Source organism: Prionailurus bengalensis, chromosome C1 (genome assembly GCF_016509475.1).
Source record: "Prionailurus bengalensis isolate Pbe53 chromosome C1, Fcat_Pben_1.1_paternal_pri, whole genome shotgun sequence".
Taxonomy (NCBI): Eukaryota; Metazoa; Chordata; class Mammalia; order Carnivora; family Felidae; genus Prionailurus; species Prionailurus bengalensis.
In genome coordinates, this window is record NC_057345.1 from 111,612,473 (window position 1) to 111,631,353 (window position 18,881).

Here is an 18,881-nt window from a genome sequence, read left to right on the forward strand (position 1 = left end):
ACGGCCCCCGTTTTCGATTTTCCAGTTCTGAGAGAGACACGGCATGAGATCAAGTCTAAAACTTGGTTTGGATGTTGGTCATTGGAGCTCAATGTTCTTTTCTCAGAGGTCATTTGAAAACTGAAATTTAGCTAAATCTTAAGTCTTACTTTGTGGAAGTAGTTTTAAATCGAGCCATTTTCTGCTTTCCTGTATTCTGTTCATAGTAGGAAGAGCTCTTGCTGGATAACTGACTCTGGAAATATCTGTCCTCATGGTGGAATTTTTCAGGGCAGAGATTGAATCAAAATAAGAGCATTTGTTGACTGTTCAAAATGTGTGCCAGGCATGATGATAAGTTATTTATATAGCTCTCATTTAATTCCTGAAACAACCCAATAATTGAGTATTAACACTTAAAAATATTAAGGCTTAGCAAGGGTTAAGTAAATTACACAAGGCTGTAACTGGTGACATCTGATGTTTGAACAGGTCAGGTTTACTGCAGGTTTTTAAAAAAATGTTTATTTATTTTAAGAGAGGGACAGAGAGAGAGAGTGGTAATCCTAGGCAGGCTCTGTGCTGTCAGTGCAGAGGTAGGGCTCGATCCCACGAAGTGGGAGATCATGACCTGAGCCAAAATCAAGAGTCGGATGCTCCACTGACTGAGCCACCCAGGTGTCCCTACTCCATATTTTTTACCAGTAACTGCTGTATAATGTATGAGCACTAAACAATGTACCAATATGAATTAAAGTGTATTTAATATATCCTTTCTTTGCTTTCAAATAATACTGTTTTGGCACTGTACCTGTGCTCCTACTGGACAAAGCTAATTTCATCTTTTCTTCCTATGGAGGGAAGTCTAGTAGACCATGTGGAAATGAGAATTTTTGTGATTCTGTGTTGATGCTGCTCAGAGAGGAGGGCAGAATTAACCATTGATCTCTTCCCTAAGAAAACAATTTTGATTTTTTATACAATGTGCATGGATGTATTTTTTGCTCTCTCAGCTTTTCATTATTCATTCAGTAAAATACAAGAAGATGGCAGATTTTAATCACCTCAAGGAAATGCTGGTATTCTTTATAATATATTAAGTTTAACTTAAAGCGGTTTGGATTTTCACATTTCCTACTAAGTATTTATTACTTGGTTTCCACATTTCTAGAATGGTAAATATTTTTTTCTTAGATCTGTGGGAGAAATTAAAAAAAATTATTGTATGTCTTCATTTCATGTTTACCTTTAAAAGAGGCATTGACTGGGTAGTGAATTCTAGATTCAGAGTCTCCCTCCACCCCCGCACCCCCAACTTTAGCATTGTCAAGATCTTGTTCCAGTCTTCTTGGAGCTAGTGTTTTGATGAGAAGTTTTACTCTGTCTTTAAAAACAAATTTTTTTAATGTTTATTTATTTTGAGAGAGAGGAGGGGCAGAGAGAGATGAGAGAGAAACTCAAGCAGGTTCTGCACTGTTAGTGCAGAGCGTGATGCAGGGCTCAATCCCGTGAACCATGAGATCATGACTTAGGAGAAAATTTTATGGTACTTTGTAGAATGTCCCTCAGTTGGGATTTATCTGATATTTTTCTCATGATTGGTTGTGGTTTTATGGGATTCGAGGGGAACATCACAGAGGTCAAGTGCCCTTTTCATTACCTCAGAGCAAGGATGTACACTAACAACATGACCTGATGACCTTGATCACGAGGTTGAGGCAGTGTTTGTCAGAATTGTCCAGTGTAAGGCTACTCTTTCTCTGCCTTCCCCTGCTATGCTCTTTGGAAGGCAGAGTCATGAAGCACAGCCCACAGTTAAGGTGTGGGAAGTTCCACTTCATGTCCTTGAGGGTCCAGTAACTACATAAGTTATGTGGAATTTTCATGCACAAGAGATTCATCTCTTCTCCCCACTCTTATTTGTTTATTCAGTTATTTATGTCATTGTGGACTCATATTTATTTGATTGCTTATACTATGATGGAAGCTAAGTAATATCACCAGCTCCCAGCTGAGGTTTTGTTTTCTTATTTCTGCTTTGAAACAGAAAGGGAGATAATAGTCAAGAACCAGTTGGAGTGTTGATGCCATCTTGGATTACGTATTTATAGAAAAAGTTCTTAGTAATAATAGCTTGAAATTACAGTCGGCTGGGAATCATGTGGTAGACACCTGCCTCCAGCAGTTACTTAGGGGTTTGTGTAACCTTGTTCTGATACAGGTAAATTTCTTTTAAGTTTGCCATTGTTACCTTCCTTAGTGGTAGATGAAAAGGGTGTATAGGGAGCCAAAAATGTGCAAATATACACAAGTAGATACTGGCAAAACTCAAGAGATTCACAGTACAGTTGATGTTGGGCATAACTATGATTATCATGGGGTTAATTAATTACTTCTAGTTTGGTCGGGATTCCTTATTTAAGCTTTTGTGTACCTAAACCTCCAACTTTAAAAAACAGTGACCTTAATCTGGCCAATGAGGGTGATGAATCAGTTTACTTTTTAAATTTTTTTTCAGAAGGAAAGCTTTCCCAAAAAATGCCTTAAAGTATAATTTAAAATTACTCTTGTTTTCCTTTTGTGATTCTGCCTTTTCTTCTTTATTAGGGGTTTCAGGCATGGCTTCTTTTCACTTTTGGCCAAGGTGTCTGTCTACTGGTGCTCATGACTCTGTTGTTAATGTGGTACACCATAGGTGCTACTCTTTCTGGGAGTCTTGGGAGTCTTGGTATTGCCAGGCCTTCCCATCATTCTTTCCAAGATTTTTTTTTTTTTTTTGGTTTTTATACTTTCTTTTCTAGTTTTTCAAGTGGTGACTATATGCTTCTTTTTGTGATTCTTTAAGACTATTACATCACCTGTATATTAATACTGAATTATGAATGTGTGCAGAAATGTTTGCTAGAGAACTTCTGATCTTACACACACACACACACACACACACACACACACACACCAGTGCACACTTTCTTATAAAGGACTTTGTAGCTGGTTTCTGCCATGTGTATGGGACACCAGGTAGCTCCCATCTCAGACTAATGGCTCCTGTGCTTTGTGATACTGGTTGTTAATATTTGGGACAGTAAAATAGCAATGAGATTGAAAGAATATTTGGTTGCATTCTTTCCCTTTAGGCTTCTTTGATGAATATTGTCCAAAATAGCCTTGTAAGTTTATTTTTTTTGAATATTTTAAAAGAAGAAAAACTAACAAAGAGTTTGCTGGTTGGCAGAAAACATGATGCAATGTTCCTGCTTTTTGAACTGAAGAATATAGAGTGTTGACACTCATTCTTTACACTATCAGGCAGTGTTTTGGGGGGAAAGTGTAGAGTTTCCTGTTGTATCAATCATCTCTTAATTGTTTTCTCCCTTACATAATCCACAAGATTTTTCTAAATACAGTCTTTTAAATTGACTCAGGGAAGCTGTGCTTTTCCTCTGTTACACCCTTCCCCCACATTATTGTGTAAGTTCAGTAGCAGTCTGACATGTAAGTTTTAGCAAACTTACACCTGTATATGTTTTTATTGGGCTCAGAAATTATTTATATGTCATATATTCATAAAACATTTCACTTTAATGCCAAAAGTAGCTACCTGGCATTAATCTTATGACATGTATGCTTAATTTCAGTTTTTAACCTACCTGACAATTTCTTTTAGGTCAGTCTTCATGTAAATACATGGTACAGATAAATAGAAACCATTTTACTTGCATATGCAAATTAAATGTGTGACTTAAGTAGGAGATTGGCAAATTTATGATGTATCTTACCCCCTTGTTTCATTTGAATTTTTATGCCTGTATACTGGATACTCTTCTGACACCATACATTTCAGTTTTTTACAACCTGATAAACACTTTTGTGTTAACACTCAGCTGTGTCAAATCCTTCCATATTGCCATGCTTATTTCTGAATTTTTTAAAAGAAGAGCACATTACAGACGTGGTGAAAATCCCTTTACACGCCCTTCCCCAGTGCCCTTCCCCTCTTCCCTCAGAGGTGTCTGCGGTCCTGAATTTGAGTTCATCACTGCACACAATATAATAAGCTAGCATTTCATAATTTCCCACATTCATCTTCTGGGAGACTCGTGAGTGGTTTGAGGGGGGAAAGAAAAAAACCCATGGTCAGATTCTCACCTGCAGATTTGTAATCTATATTGAAAGCAACTCTCAGACATGGAAAAAAAAAAACTTAATTTTTTTTTTTTTTTTAATTTTTTTTCAACGTTTATTTATTTTTGGGACAGAGAGAGACAGAGCATGAATGGGGGAGGGGCAGAGAGAGAGGGAGACACAGAATCGGAAACAGGCTCCAGGCTCTGAGCCATCAGCCCAGAGCCTGACGCGGGGCTCGAACTCACGGACCACGAGATCGTGACCTGGTTGAAGTCGGACGCTTAACCGACTGCGCCACCCAGGCGCCCCAAAAAAAACTTAATTTTTAAAATTCAACATTGCCTGCCTCTTTGACCACAGAACCCCTTCATCCAAGATTTTGCGCTCTGTTGTTGCTTGGAGCATACTCCTTGAAAACACTGCCTAGAGGTATAATGTTTCCATGATTGACTTTCCATTTAATTCTATCAGTTTTTACTAATGTCACTTTCTAGATTTAGATGACGGAAATACTAATAGTATCACTTTCAGTTGACATTGACAGTTGGATTGGCTTTAAAATCATTTTGCAAAAAAAGGGAGGTAAAATGTTAATAAATTGCCTATTTATTGGCCAGCGTACAAGTTATTTATGATGTTTAATTTTTTAATGGAGTTCGCTAATCTAATGAATACTAAAATGTCTGGCTGTGGACCTTGGCAACAAATACCCTTTGCTTTAAACTGATCTGTCACATTTATGTTCCTGTGGCTGGAAGTAGATGGAGTTTGTTGTTATTGTTTGACACATTTTCTTGAATAACAGTTCTTCAACTGTTAATGTATGAGATGGTACTTGAATTCTTTGTTTGCTTTTTTTCTTCCTGTATTAGAAAATCTTGGTGCTTTTTGTAAGTTATGTGTAAAAGAAATTTTTCTTAAGATTTGTTCATATACTGGCCTGATCCAGGAAAAATAAAATGGGAAAATGGACACTATATTTGACCTTCAAATAAAAATACTGGTTTTCAGACTGTTCACCGAGCCTTGGGGTCATATGCATTGTCTTAAGGCAGGACTATTTACCTGTGTGGGATGACAGATGCCTTAGGATCTGGTGAGGCTGTGGAGGAGAGATGAGGTTCTTGAATACACAGAGGCACACAGTTTACATACAATATCACAGAAGCCAGGGAACCTCCTCTTCTAAAGGAAGAGTCCACAAACAGACCTCATTCCCCTACTGGCTTCTGTCACTGAACTACATGTTATGGTTCTGAGATAGGAAATAAACAGAAAAGCCTCCACTTTCTACAAAAGTACATCTGGGACTGTTCTTCAAATATCTAATGACTAAACCATCTGTCCTGTTATTCTTAGAGTTTTAGGTTTTATTAAGAAGTCTCTGCATTTTATTTCTAGGATCTGTCCTAAGAAAAACACATCAAATTAGGAAAAATTGTTTTGCATTCTGCATCTTGCTATTTTAGGCAAGTTATATAACTTTTTTTTTTAAAAGAGATTTTTCTGTTTTCATTTGTGGAGAAAAGTCTCTTAAGAACCATTAGTTTTTGTTAGCTTGATTTCAGTCTTTATTCGGCATTTTATTCTAAGTATTAACTTTGTTGAAAGTTACTGTACCTGGATTATATGATTCTACAAATATTTCCCCAGTGTTCAGTCCTCATTTTGTTTGGTGATCACATACATATTTTAGAGATTGAGCATCCAAAGTAGGAGCCCAATAAATGTTGCTATTGTGCACACTTATTTTGAATTAATGAGCAAGGGAAAGCACACAAATGAGCGTGTGAAGGAATGATCACGTGTAATAAGTAAAATTGTTGTTTTCTTCCTATTTGGCATAAATTCTGGTGTACAACTTATGGCTATTTTTTGCAAATAATTATTTTGAAGAAGTAAGTTAAACAAGTGTGGTGTGTCAGACTCCAGTTCATCCACAAAGAAGCTATCTCCTAAAAGATGCTAATTCTGTCACTGTTCATTTAGCTAGGACTGGAAGAGAGTGTTAGCTAGCTAAGAAATGATGCAGAATTCGTTCCTCCCAAAGCTTAATCTCTAAAGGTAACCTAGTATTGTTAAGTTAGTTTATAATTTCTTTGGGTGGAGTTAGGTCATGGTTGCCACGTTCCTTTCTTTTTCTTTTCTTCCCCCTGTCCCCCACATCCCTTTATTCTTAATAAGACTCCCTGGTCTCCAGAATCCATCTGATTACTTCTCAGGTAGTTAAAAGAAGCAATTCTCATTTATGTATTTATTTTTAAATTTTACCCTTCGATTCTGTTCTTCTGTCATTCTGAGACATGGAAAGGTGTACAGAAGTTGGTCTACTGCAGTCTCCTCAGTTACATGTGACTGATGGTGAAACAAGAGGAACCTTTTTGACCCTTGTCCAATGCAGGGGTTAGGGACCTGGATCCCTCCGCTGCAAACTCCATGTGTAACTTTTGATTCCCTAAAAATAATTTAGCTGCTCATAACCTACTGTCGATGGGAAAGCCTTACTGATAACATAAACAGTTGATAAATACATATTTTGTACGTCATATGTATCATATGTATTTAAAAAAATTTTTTTTCAACGTTTTTATTTATTTTTGGGACAGAGAGAGACAGAGCATGAACAGGGGAGGGGCAGAGAGAGAGGGAGACACAGAATTGGAAACAGGCTCCAGGCTCTGAGCCATCAGCCCAGAGGCTGACGTGGGGCTCGAACTCACGGACCACGAGATCGTGACCTGGCTGAAGTCGGACGCTTAACCGACTGCGCCACCCAGGCGCCCCTGTTGTATTCTTAGAATAAAGTAAGCTAGAGGAAAAAAATGTTACCAAGAAAATCATAAGGAATAGAAAATACATTTACAGTACAGTGCTGTATTTATCAAAAAAACATGTGCATGTAAGTGGACCTGTGCAGTTCAATCCCCTGTTCAAGGGTCAGCTGTATTTTGCCACTTCATTTGGATGTTCTATATAGTAAGGTGAAGGGAAGATAGGGATGGTAAGGAAATCCAGGCCACCTCTGGGCACTGGCTTACCCCTTTTAGGCCTCAGCTTTATCTTAATGTAACAATTTCAGCACTGGATAACTTTGCAGGTCTTCCCTGGCTCTAGTATCAATTGAAGATACTTCTTTTGTTGTTCATTATGTAACAGTGAATAAAAATGATACCATTATGGGAACTTAAGGAAGAACTTTCTTTAAAATGGCTAATTACAGTCTATACCTGTGTTGTCCAATAGGAATTTTTGTGATGATGGAACTATTCCATGTCTGTATTGTCCAGTATGCTAGCCAATAGTTCCATGTGGCTGTCAAGCACTTGAAAAGTCACTAGTGTGACTGAAGAACCTAAATTTTGACTTTGATTAACACAAATTTAAGTAGCCACGTGTGGCTGATAAGTTTTACTGTATTGGACAGTGCAGGTTAAATTCTTAAGTATCTGTAAGTATTTAAGGGATTCCACACATAGATTTATTATGACAGTCTTGTTCTTTATGTAATGATTTGCAACTGGAATCTCTTAGTTTTAGAATTTAGCAATTGCAGCTCCAACTTTGAATATTAATCTTTCTTCTAGCCTATCCTCCCTTTCTAATTGCAGGCAAGTGTGGGTAGAGGTACTGTGACCTTTCCCAGGGATCCTGGAATCTTTACTTGGTAACCATGCATCTATGTTGCTGGCTCTTTAAAGCTCTTCTCCTATGGAAGACTATATGTGTTTACCACAGTCTACCTGTAGACTCCTGTCAGATCCCTGCAAGGCTACACCTTGCCCTGTGTTAGGCTTTGTAGTACCTGGAGTGGGTTTGATGTTGAATTTTATCTTCATATTTTCAGGCTTGATTCTGAAAAGTTACAATTAAGGGCCACTTCAAAAATTGCTTGGTCTTCCATTGGCAAGAAGTTTTTAGTCCTAGGTCTTGAGCCATTAGCAAGATGTTAGCTCTAAAATATCTAGGTCACTGGGTCGTAAAAACGGTTATCACTTGAATAAATTTTCAATTCCATCTGTGTTAATTGCTTCAGCATTGCAAATACTAATTACGTTCTTGAAGTTTCCATATTTGGGGATCACAAAGAATTTTGAATGGTTCTATCCTGAAATTCTGGACCTTTCAAATGATAAAAATTAGTCTAGAGACATTCTTTTGGTTTAATGGTTACAGTTGGTAAGCTGTGTGTTTGGGCTTCAATCATTTTTCTGTGAGAGAATAATTTATATAAAATTAAGCTTCTATATATAGCACCCAGCTCACAAAACCTGAAATATACAACTTAATTCATTCATACTGAGTCTGAGAGCTATCCGAAAAAGTGCATCCCCACTGAGGTTCTGAAGCACATCTTCCTGGGACTGCAAGCACTGGTTAGTTCTGTATTGACAGACAAAGGCACTAATTAGTATCAGTCATTTCTTAAGATTTGAATAGAAGGAGACCAAAGGCAGTTGCCATTAAGTAAAGTAATAAAAGAACATGTTAAAAACGTCAGGCAGTACAAGAGTAAATGCCTACTTATTCCCATAGCATTTCTTTTCCCTAAAAAACTATTATCAGCTACGTTTTCTTTTGTACAAATTGGATGAAATTACACCTTGCTTTTCTGCTTATATTTTTTTAAAAGTCAGGCTTATTGAGGTCTAAATTACACATGGTAACATTCACCCTTGCTAGGTATTCAGTTCTATGAATTTTGACATATACCATAATGAAGATATGTAACATTTCAGTCCCTTCAAAATGTTCCTTTCCTTTGCTTCATTGTTGTAACCACCACCATAATCAAGATACAGAACATTTCCTTCACCCCCAAAAAGTTCCCTCATCTTGCCTCAGTTTAACAGCTGTACTGTTTTCAGTTACATGGATTTACCTTAATTTTCCTAAGTAACCCCTCATTGATTGATGTTTGGGTTGTTTCCAGTCTTGCGAATCAAACAAGGAACAATAAATATGTTTGTAAAATTTTGGTGTGATTTTACAACTACAGACACAGGTAAATTTCTAGGAGAATTAAGGCTATAACATTTTTTTAAATTAAATTTTTTATTTTTTTAAATTTATATCCAGATTAACATATAGTGCAACAATGATTTCGGAAGTAGATTCCTTAGTGCCCCTTACCCATTTAGCTCATCCTCCTCCCCCACCACAACCCCTCCAGCAACCCTCTGTTTATTCTCTGTATTTAAGAGTCTCTTAATGTTTTATGCCCCTCCATGCTTTTATATTATTTTTGTTTCCCTTCCCTTATGTTCATCTGTTTTGTCTCTTAAAGTCCTCATATGAGTGAAGTCATATGATTTTTGTCTTTTTCTGACTAATTTCACTTAGCATAATAGTTCCAAGCATGTAGTTGCAAATGGCAAGATTTCATTCTTTTTGATTGACGAGTAATATTCCATTGTATATATATACCACATTTTCTTTATCCATTCATCAATCAATGGACATTTGGGCTCTTTGCATGCTTTGGCTATTGTTGATAGTGCTGCTGTAAACATTGGGGTGCATGTGTCCCTTTAAAACAGCACACCTGTATCCCTTGGATAAATGCCTAGTAGTGCAATTGCTGGGTCATAGGGTAATTCTATTTTTAGTTTTTTGAAACAGTTCCATACTGTTTTCCAGAGTGGCTGTACCAGCTTGCATTCTCAAGGCTATAACATTTTGATAGATTTGACCAAATGGCCTCTCACAAAATTGTACCAGTTTACTTTCTGACCAGTAATGGATGACGGTGCCTATTATTCTCTTATTGCTGGGGTCACCAAATTTAATTTTTGTTACTCTGATAGAAAAAATATTGCCTAGCAAAGTAACTTGCATTCAGTGGTGGGTTTTTTTTTTCTCATTTTAAAAACATCAGAAAGTTACCCACACACAAAAATCTAACCTATGTGATTTATGGTTAAAACCACACTGTAACAGAGAAAATATGAACACTTCACCTTTGCTTCTGTGATCTCAATATAGTTTTCATTTGCTGCTTATTCATATTTCTGTACTTACACATGAACATTTTCATAATCACCCCTGTGGTATATGCACCATTTATACATATGTTATTTTGTTGCTAGTTTAAAATTCACTTTATTTCATGAGCATTTTCCTTTGTTCCTAGAATCCTTATTTTAATAGTTGTATGTTCTTTTTTTTTGGCCATGACACAGTTCGCTTAATTATCCCACTTTTAAAATTTGTTCACACATTTTCACTACTTTCAACAAGGTTTCAAATGCCATCTCTTAAATATAAAAGTTAAAAAAAACCTTTAGATTATTTTCTTAGGATAAATTTCTATTAGTCTCCTTGTTCTGGATCTAATTGTGTCAACACTGACATGAGGGGGTACAATTTTATCATTTGAAAGCATTTTTGTCACTTCATTGGAAATTCAGTAACATTTTTTTACTGAAGAAGGAAGCGGTTGCAGATCAGTGTGCTTCTGCGCCAGGGTTAAGCTATTTATTTTTCCTCCTTTTCATTTGAAAAAATTGTAACAATGATACATGCTACTTGTAACCATTTCGTATCCACTTTCCAGAGGTAATCAGTCTACTGCTATTTAGTAAATTAAAAATTTTAGTTGATTTTTTTCTCAATAGATGATTCATGTGTTTCAGTATTTAAAAAGTACCAAACAATATACAGTGAAGTCTCCTTACTCAGTTCCCTCTCTTGGAGGCAATTAATGTGATGAGATTCTTGTGTTTTCTTTCAGACACATTTTGTACATTTTTGAGCAAATGTTTGTGTGTGCTCTCTGTGTGTGTCTTTTTAAGCTACAAATGTTATTAGCATGGTGCACATATTATTTTGTACATATTTTCTTAGGTAACTTTTATTTGTGTTTAATAAAAAAATAGATGACATGTGCATATAGTTAAAAATAAAATAATGTAAAGACTTGGATACTTGCCTTTCCATCTGTTCCCTGTCTGCTATCTTTCAGTGAGTCTTTGTGCATATAGAAGCCAATAGAAAGGGACATGTTTTCTTTTCCTCCTGTAACTCTTAGATGAACCTTTCCACATCTAATGGGGCAATAGGCATTTAAGAGCTATGGCTTAGGGGCCAGCTCCCTGCATTCAAGATGTCTGCTCTGCCATATATCAGCTGTGTGATCATGGGCAAGTTGTTCAACCTATTTGTAATTTTCATATGTAAAGTATTAGTATACATGCTTTGCTTAGAATAACTAATAGTGCCATACAGATGTGCCTGGGTGGCTCAGCCAGGCGTCTGACTCTTGTTTTTTGCTCAGATCACAATTCCAGGGTTTTAGGACCAAGCCCCTCATTAGGTTCCGTGCTGAGCGTGGAGCTTGCTTAAGACACTGTCTCTCTCTGTCTCTCTCTGTCCACCACCACCCCCCCCCCACCCCCATGCTCTTACTCTCTTAAAAAAAAAAAAAAAAAAAGAATAATACCATACATATAAGAAGTGTATATGCTTGCTAATAGTAGTATTTTTATTATTAAGAACAATGACCAATAAAATAATATCTAAGAATCAGTTCCAATCACTTGGATTTTTATTAGTGATTTTTCTGGATATGGGTAAATTTATTTAGCAGAAAAGGATAGATGGGATTCCTCACTTGGCTTGGATTCTACTTAAATACATTGTAGAAAACTTCAGAAAACAAAATCAAAGCAGCTAAAATATATTTTGTTGTTTCTTTTTTATGAACTGATAGGGTTTTCTTTTCTTTTTTTTTTTTTTTTTGCATATACTTCTTTAAACATATTCTATATAGACTAAACATATAAAGTGGAGGCAATATCAAAAGTATCCCAGAAAAGGCGAGGTTAGAGGGGGCTGCTTAGAGTATGAACTTTTTTTTGCACAGTGCATCGTATTTTAAAAGTGTTTTCTAACGTATTTTCCAAATTTGGCTAAAATACACACGTATCTATACATAATACTTGATTTTGGGTGATAGTGGCCCATAAAGTTTTTTTAACTTCCTGGCCATATCTTAGTTGTTAATGACATTAAACTTTCTTAAGTCAAACAAGGGGCTGGGGGACTGAAGTGTATTTCTATTCAATTTTATCATCCTCAGTTCTTTTTCTTAATAAAATCAAAACAACAATAAAGTTTCCCCTTTTCCACCTTCGGGTCCCATATATAAAATTATATATGTTCACTATATATATACAGCACAAAACATTACAAAAAGAAAATATAAAAACAAAACACACAGGAATAAGAATCACTTTAATACCTCTACTCATCTTAATAATATTTCTGGTAACAGTTTGGTGTCTAGACTTCTTGCATTTTTTCTCTAGGTAGGTTTGCATACACTCATGGTCTTAATTTATCTTTTACATTCGTGGCATTAGGAATACTGCACACACTGGTATTTTTGAGATTGTATCATGAACATTGTAATTACATCGTTAAATTACTATATTATCATTTATAACAGGTGCATCATATTCCATTGAGCCCATATGCCATACTGAAATATATTTTGCAATATGTTTCTGGAGGGCATTTCAGAATAAACTATCAGTTAACATTCTTGTAAATAAATCTTTCTGTACATACATTATTTCCTCAGGATAAATTCTGAGACATGAGGTCATTGGGTTGTAGGATACACACATTTTTCAGGCTTCAGTACACATTGTTAAACTGTTGCCCAGGCAGTTGGCATCTTCTTACATGCTTGCCAGCATGGGGTCTTGTTTTTAAAGTTCCTGCTTATTTGAGATGCAAATCCTTCTTTTCTCCTCCTCCTCCTTCTTCTTCCTCCTCCTCCTCCTCCTCCTCCTCCTCCTTCTCCTTCTCCTTCTCCTTCTCCTTCTCCTTCTCCTTCTCCTTCTTCTCCTCCTCCTTCTTCTTCTCCTCCTCCTTCTCCTTCTGCTCCTCCTCCTTCTCCTTCTCCTTCTCCTCCTCCTTCATTTACTTTTGAGAGAGAGAGCACGAGCAGGGGAGGGGCAGAGAGGATCCTAAGTGGTCTCTGCACCGTCAGCGCAAGCCCAACAGAGGGCTCCATCTCACAAACTGCAAGATCATGACCTGAGCCAAAATCAAGAGTGGGACGCTCAACCAACTGAGCCACCTGGGTGCCCCAAATCACTCACCTTAATTGGTGCAAATTTACTTTCTAGTGCCTCTGGAACCATCTCTTCCTTCTTCCCTACCTCCCTCCCTTGATATTCTCCCATGTCCTTTCTCCTTCCCACCTCAAACTTCATAGAAGCTGGATTTGGTCTTGATTAGAGAGGGAGCTGTTTGAAATACTCTCTACCTCCCTTTTCACCTGCTTTGTAGTGCTGTATAAACTGCTCCTGAGGCTTTTTCTGGATAGCACTGACTTTTTAAAAGCCATAACTAGTTTCTTTGAGTTCTGTAAATTGTGATTTTGACTTTAGTGAGTTTTAGTATCAGTTAATGTGTTCCACTTATGAAGTGACCTCATGCTCTAGCACTGTGGTTGAGAGAACTATTTCTGGAATCCTGTAGACCAGGTTCACATTCCAGCTCCTGTTCTCGTTGACTAGCTTTGGAAACTAGGACATCTTAGTTAACCCCTCCAGTCCTTCTGTTTCTTTACTTCCCTTATAAAAAAGATGTAATGATCATATCTTTCTCAGGATTTTGTGAGGATTTCAAGAGGTGATGCTTGTAGTAAGCACTAAACAGAGTAGCTGGCATGTGTGTGAATGACGCAGGGATTGTTTTTCTCATTTTGATTTAATCAAATTCATCAATTCATTTCAATAAGTGGAATACTTTTCCTACTGACACATCTAGAAAATGCTGGTGTGTGAATCTGAATTTAGGACTTTTGATCTATAAGGATCATTGTGAAGTGGGAAAACCTGGAGTGGACGGCAAGGATCGTGCCCAATGATTATGATCGTCCTGCAAAAACATAAAAAGTTTTAAATATGGGGCTTGGGTGATGCAGCTTCCAAAATGCTTTGACTGGCCCTCCAGCAGGTAGGCAAGAAGATGAGCTTAGTTGTAGGAGAAGAGGAATAGTTCCTGTGCATCGTGGCCTTGAAAGAGGTTGCTGTATCCAAAACTCGAAAGACCAAAGAGTCTTTTCAAAAAGATTAATAAGACAGTACTAGGATCAAAACTTATAATAGTTTTGTCTACTCTGGTTTAAATTCAGTGGAGTTCTGCTTTAAATGTGTGACTGATTAGGTTTTATCTTAATTTGTTTCCCACAGGGCATGGTGCAGATGTGAAATGTGTAGACTGGCATCCAACAAAAGGGTTAGTTGTTTCAGGAAGTAAAGATAGTCAACAACCAATCAAGTTCTGGGATCCCAAGACGGGGCAGAGTCTTGCAACACTGTAAGTGATAGGAACCCTACCTTGGTCCCTAAACAAAGGGGCACAAGGCTGCCTGTATTCCTTAACTTTGAGCCTTCTTTCCCACCATGTAGTCTTGAAAATCTAGGGTAGACAACAGATGGATTCGTACCTAGAGTCTTCTTATTAATTAAGTATGGTTTCTGTTCTGCTGTATGTATCTAAATGTAATTTGGAGATCCTGGGGGTGGGGGTGGGGAGGAGGAGGTGGTTCTCGCTACCCTAGGTTGCCATGTCTCATGATGTACCGTTTGGTACCATATGGAGCTGATGTTGTGCCACTTACTAGACATACCCCAGGCCTCTCCATCTCGCCACATCTGCCCATCTCGCCACAGCTGTCCCAGCCCTTTCCATCTCGCCACATCTGCCCCAGCCCTCTCCATCTCGCCACATCTGTCCCATGTCACCATATCTGTCCATCTCGCCACATCTGCCCCAGCCCTCACCTTCTCGCCACATCTGCCCCAGCCCTCTCCATCTTGCCACATCTGTCCATCTCACCACATCTGCTGCAGCCTTCTCCATCTCGCCACATCTGTCTCGCCACATCTGTCCCAGCCCTCTCCATCTCACCACATCTGCCCACCTCGCCACATCTGCCCAGCCCTCTCCATCTCGCCACATCTGTCCATCTTGCCACATCTGCCCCAGCCCTCTCCATCTTGCCACATCTGTCCATCTTGCCACATCTGCCCCAGCCCTCTCCATCTTGCCACATCTGTCCATCTCACCACATCTGCCCCAGCCCTCTCCATCTCGCCGTATCTGTCCATCTCACCACATCTGCCCCAGCCCTCTCCATCTCGCCACATCTGTCCATCTCGCCACATCTGCCCCAGCCCTCGCCATCTCACCACATCTGTCCCATCTCACCATATCTGTCCATCTCGCCACATCTGCCCCAGCCCTCTCCATCTCACCACATCTGTCCCATCTCACCATACCTGTCCATCTCGCCACATCTGCCCCAGCCCTCTCCATCTCACCACATCTGTCCCATCTCACCGTATCTGTCCATCTTGCCACATCTGCCCCAGCCCTCTCCATCTCACCACATCTGTTTAGAGGGAAGTTTCCCCTCCAGTTTTGAATCCATTCTCATTTTTTGTCTGAGGTGCTTACTTCTGATGCAGCCTCATAATAAAGTTTTGTCTTTGAATTATCTGTTGACATTCCTATTTAAATGGCTATGTTACTAACATGTTTTTGACGAAACAGCTGGATCCTGGTCCTTGTGACTGGGAAGGGAGGCAAATCCAGAGTGAGGGGTTGGAGCAAGGCTGCTTTGCTGCAGACTGCAGTGGCTGCAGCCGCTGGAGGGAAACGTGAGCGGTGCTCCTTACAGGCCTCGACTTGTTGCGGTGTTTTTAGTTCAAATTAACCCTCAAACTAGCCTGTGCCCCTTTTTTATGCTTTGTCTTAATGAGAGGCGCTTCACTGAACTTTGAAAAGTTAATGAGCTTTATTGAATATTAATTTACATGTTCAGGTGCTTCCCTGCTTCACAGATCAGCTTCCCTGTACAGTTGAAGTTCTGTTGCTATTTTAGTTGGTTAATGAAAACTATGCTTAGATAATGGATGTTATTTCTGTCATTGACCTATTTCTTTCAAGTGTACTTTAACTGTGGTCTTGTGCTGTTACATGCTTTACAGACCTCTTGCCGTCTTGAGGCAAAATGGCCATTGTATGGATTCATACTTGTTTTGAATTCTGACAGATTATTTCCTTGGTACTTTGTTTCTAGTCACGCCCATAAAAACACAGTAATGGAAGTGAAATTAAATCTCAATGGCAATTGGCTGCTCACCGCATCACGTGACCACCTCTGCAAACTTTTTGATATCCGAAACCTGAAGGAAGAGCTTCAAGTCTTCCGAGGTCACAAGAAAGAAGCCACAGGTTGGTGGCTGTGGCATGCTTCTCATTCTGTCACCACTAGTATGCTGAGATGCTGACGACTTTGCCTTCCCCCACGTTTGTTTTACAGCTGTGGCCTGGCATCCTGTTCACGAAGGACTGTTTGCCAGTGGCGGGTCCGATGGCTCTTTGTTATTCTGGCATGTGGGGTATGTAATACTTACCATGTAAAACAGTTGTATATTTTATGAAGAGAGCTCCCAAATGTATAGAACATGGTATTTTGTGTTTTTTTCTGAGTATTCCTATGTCCTGTATCAGAGTCTTCCTGCAGTTTTCAATTCTGTAAACCCAGCCTGGAATAGAAAACTTAGCACCTTCATTTTGGATGTGGAAACCTTTAAAGGAGAATAAAACAGATTTCTTTGTTTCTTATTGGTGAAATCATTCTTGAAGCATTTTTCCCTCTGAAGTGCTCTTTGAATCAAAGATTATATTACTGGTGACAAATCAGTACCCCTGAAATATGTGGAACTGACCAGATTCAAAGTAAAAGGCTTTGGTAGCTTTGTGTTACAGTAAAATAAAATGTCTGTGTGTGTGTGCGTGTGTGTGTGTGTGTGTGTGTGTGTGTGTGTGTGCATGCGTGATTTTATTGAAAAGACTTCTTTCTGTGGTGCTATTACAGGGTAGAGAAGGAAGTGGGTGGGATGGAGATGGCCCATGAAGGAATGATCTGGAGTCTGGCTTGGCATCCTCTTGGACATATTCTCTGCTCAGGTTCAAATGACCATACTAGGTAAGCTTTATATCAAAAATAACAAGGAATTACTGTGTTTATAGAGCTGCAGAGAAGATATATGTTTATTTTTATTGATGTATTAATTTGTGGTCCAACCTCTTTTTTATACATTTTTTAAAATTTAATTTTGAGAGAGAGAGAGAGAGAGAATGAGAGGGGGAAGGATAGACAGAGAAGGAGACAGAGAATCCAAAGCAGGCTTCCAGGCTCTGAGCTGTCAGCACAGAGCCCAACGCAGGGCTCGAACCCACAAACTGTGAGATTATGACTTGAGAGCTGAAGTCAGACTGAGCCACCCAGACACCCCTTTATGAATTTTTTTTAATCTTTATTTATTTTTGAGAGAGAGAGATAGAGCATGAGAGGGGGAGGGGCAGAGAGAGAGGGAGACACAGAATCTGAAGCAGGCTCCAGGCTCTGAGCTGTTAGCACAGAGCCCGACATGGGGCTCGAACCCATGACCTGTGACCTGAGCCGAAGTCAGATATTCAGCTGACTGAGCCACCCAGGCGCCCCTGTAGTTCAACATTTTTATAGTGATTTATAAATATGTATATAATAATAAGGAGATAGAGTATGGAGTATGACTTTGTTATTCAAATTTTGTTCTGCCTTCTTATAAAAAAAAATCATTCAACATTTTAAATTTTTAGAAGAAAGGTGTTGTAAAACTTTATTGCGTTTACCCTGCTTGGTATTTGTAAGTGCCCAGAAATACACCAAAACTGTGCTCCCCACCTCGCCCCTCCAAATGGTTTTGTTTTGACAGCAAATTTTGGACCCGAAACCGACCAGGTGATAAAATGCGAGATCGATATAATCTCAACCTATTGCCTGGAATGTCTGAAGATGGAGTAGAATATGGTGAGACCCTTGCACATTTATTGTTCTTTGAAATCTGATATTCTTTTATAAAAGTGTTATTAGGTATGGATAAGATTATATAAAACTAATTTCAGTTTTACAGTTTAGTGAGTGATAATTCATTTTTATAAAGTGTTCATTTTATTGGACTACTATGTTTATAAAATCTCTATTGACAATAGATGTATTTCTATTTGTAGATGACCTTGAACCTAATAGCCTGGCAGTAATTCCAGGAATGGGAATACCAGAACAACTAAAACTGGCTATGGAACAGGAGCAGATGGGTAAGAGACATTGTACCTGTATGTTTTATTTTTATAAAATTTTTGGAGATCTCTTCTATTTTCTTCTTTTTTTATATTTATTTATTTGTTTTGAGAGACAGAGAGAGCATGCACAGGCAGGGGAGGGTCTGAGAGAGGGAGAGGATTCCAAGCTGGCTCTGAGCTGGCAGCCCAAAGCCCAGTGTGGAGCTCCAACTCACAAACTGTGAGATCATGACCTGAGCTGAAACCGAGAGTTTGGACCCTTAACTGACTGAGCCACCCAGGCACCCCTGGAGACCTGTTTCTTACCTTCATGATACTGAATTATTTTGAAAGTGCCCAAATGATTTATGTTGAGACATGTTGATAAAAGTCATCTAATTATCTATTACATATTATTTAAAGTCTCTTCTAAAAATGTGTTCACTGATGAAGTAGCCACCTTCTCTTATTTCCTTGGCTAACTGCTTCTTTTTATGGTTATAGGGAAAGATGAGTCAAATGAAATTGAGATGACAATTCCAGGTTTGGACTGGGGAATGGAGGAGGTGATGCAAAAGGATCAGAAAAAAGTTCCTCAGAAGAAAGTTCCATATGCAAAACCTATTCCTGCTCAGTTCCAGCAGGTG

At 38.5% G+C, this 18,881-nt stretch overlaps 1 protein-coding gene across 6 annotated transcripts in view; it reads left to right on the plus strand.

Annotated features, from left to right (window-relative positions):
* The window catches only part of WDR33 (WD repeat domain 33), a 109,206-nt gene that overhangs the window by 72,921 nt on the left and 17,404 nt on the right, over positions 1-18,881 (plus strand). For all 6 annotated transcript variants that reach the window (XM_043576446.1, XM_043576448.1, XM_043576450.1 and 3 more), the window contains exons 8-14: positions 14,310-14,436; positions 16,205-16,359; positions 16,448-16,526; positions 17,006-17,116; positions 17,889-17,983; positions 18,184-18,270; positions 18,739-18,878. In XM_043576446.1, the coding sequence (XP_043432381.1) occupies positions 14,310-14,436; positions 16,205-16,359; positions 16,448-16,526; positions 17,006-17,116; positions 17,889-17,983; positions 18,184-18,270; positions 18,739-18,878 (794 nt within the window). The remainder of the gene's footprint in view (positions 1-14,309; positions 14,437-16,204; positions 16,360-16,447; positions 16,527-17,005; positions 17,117-17,888; positions 17,984-18,183; positions 18,271-18,738; positions 18,879-18,881) is intronic.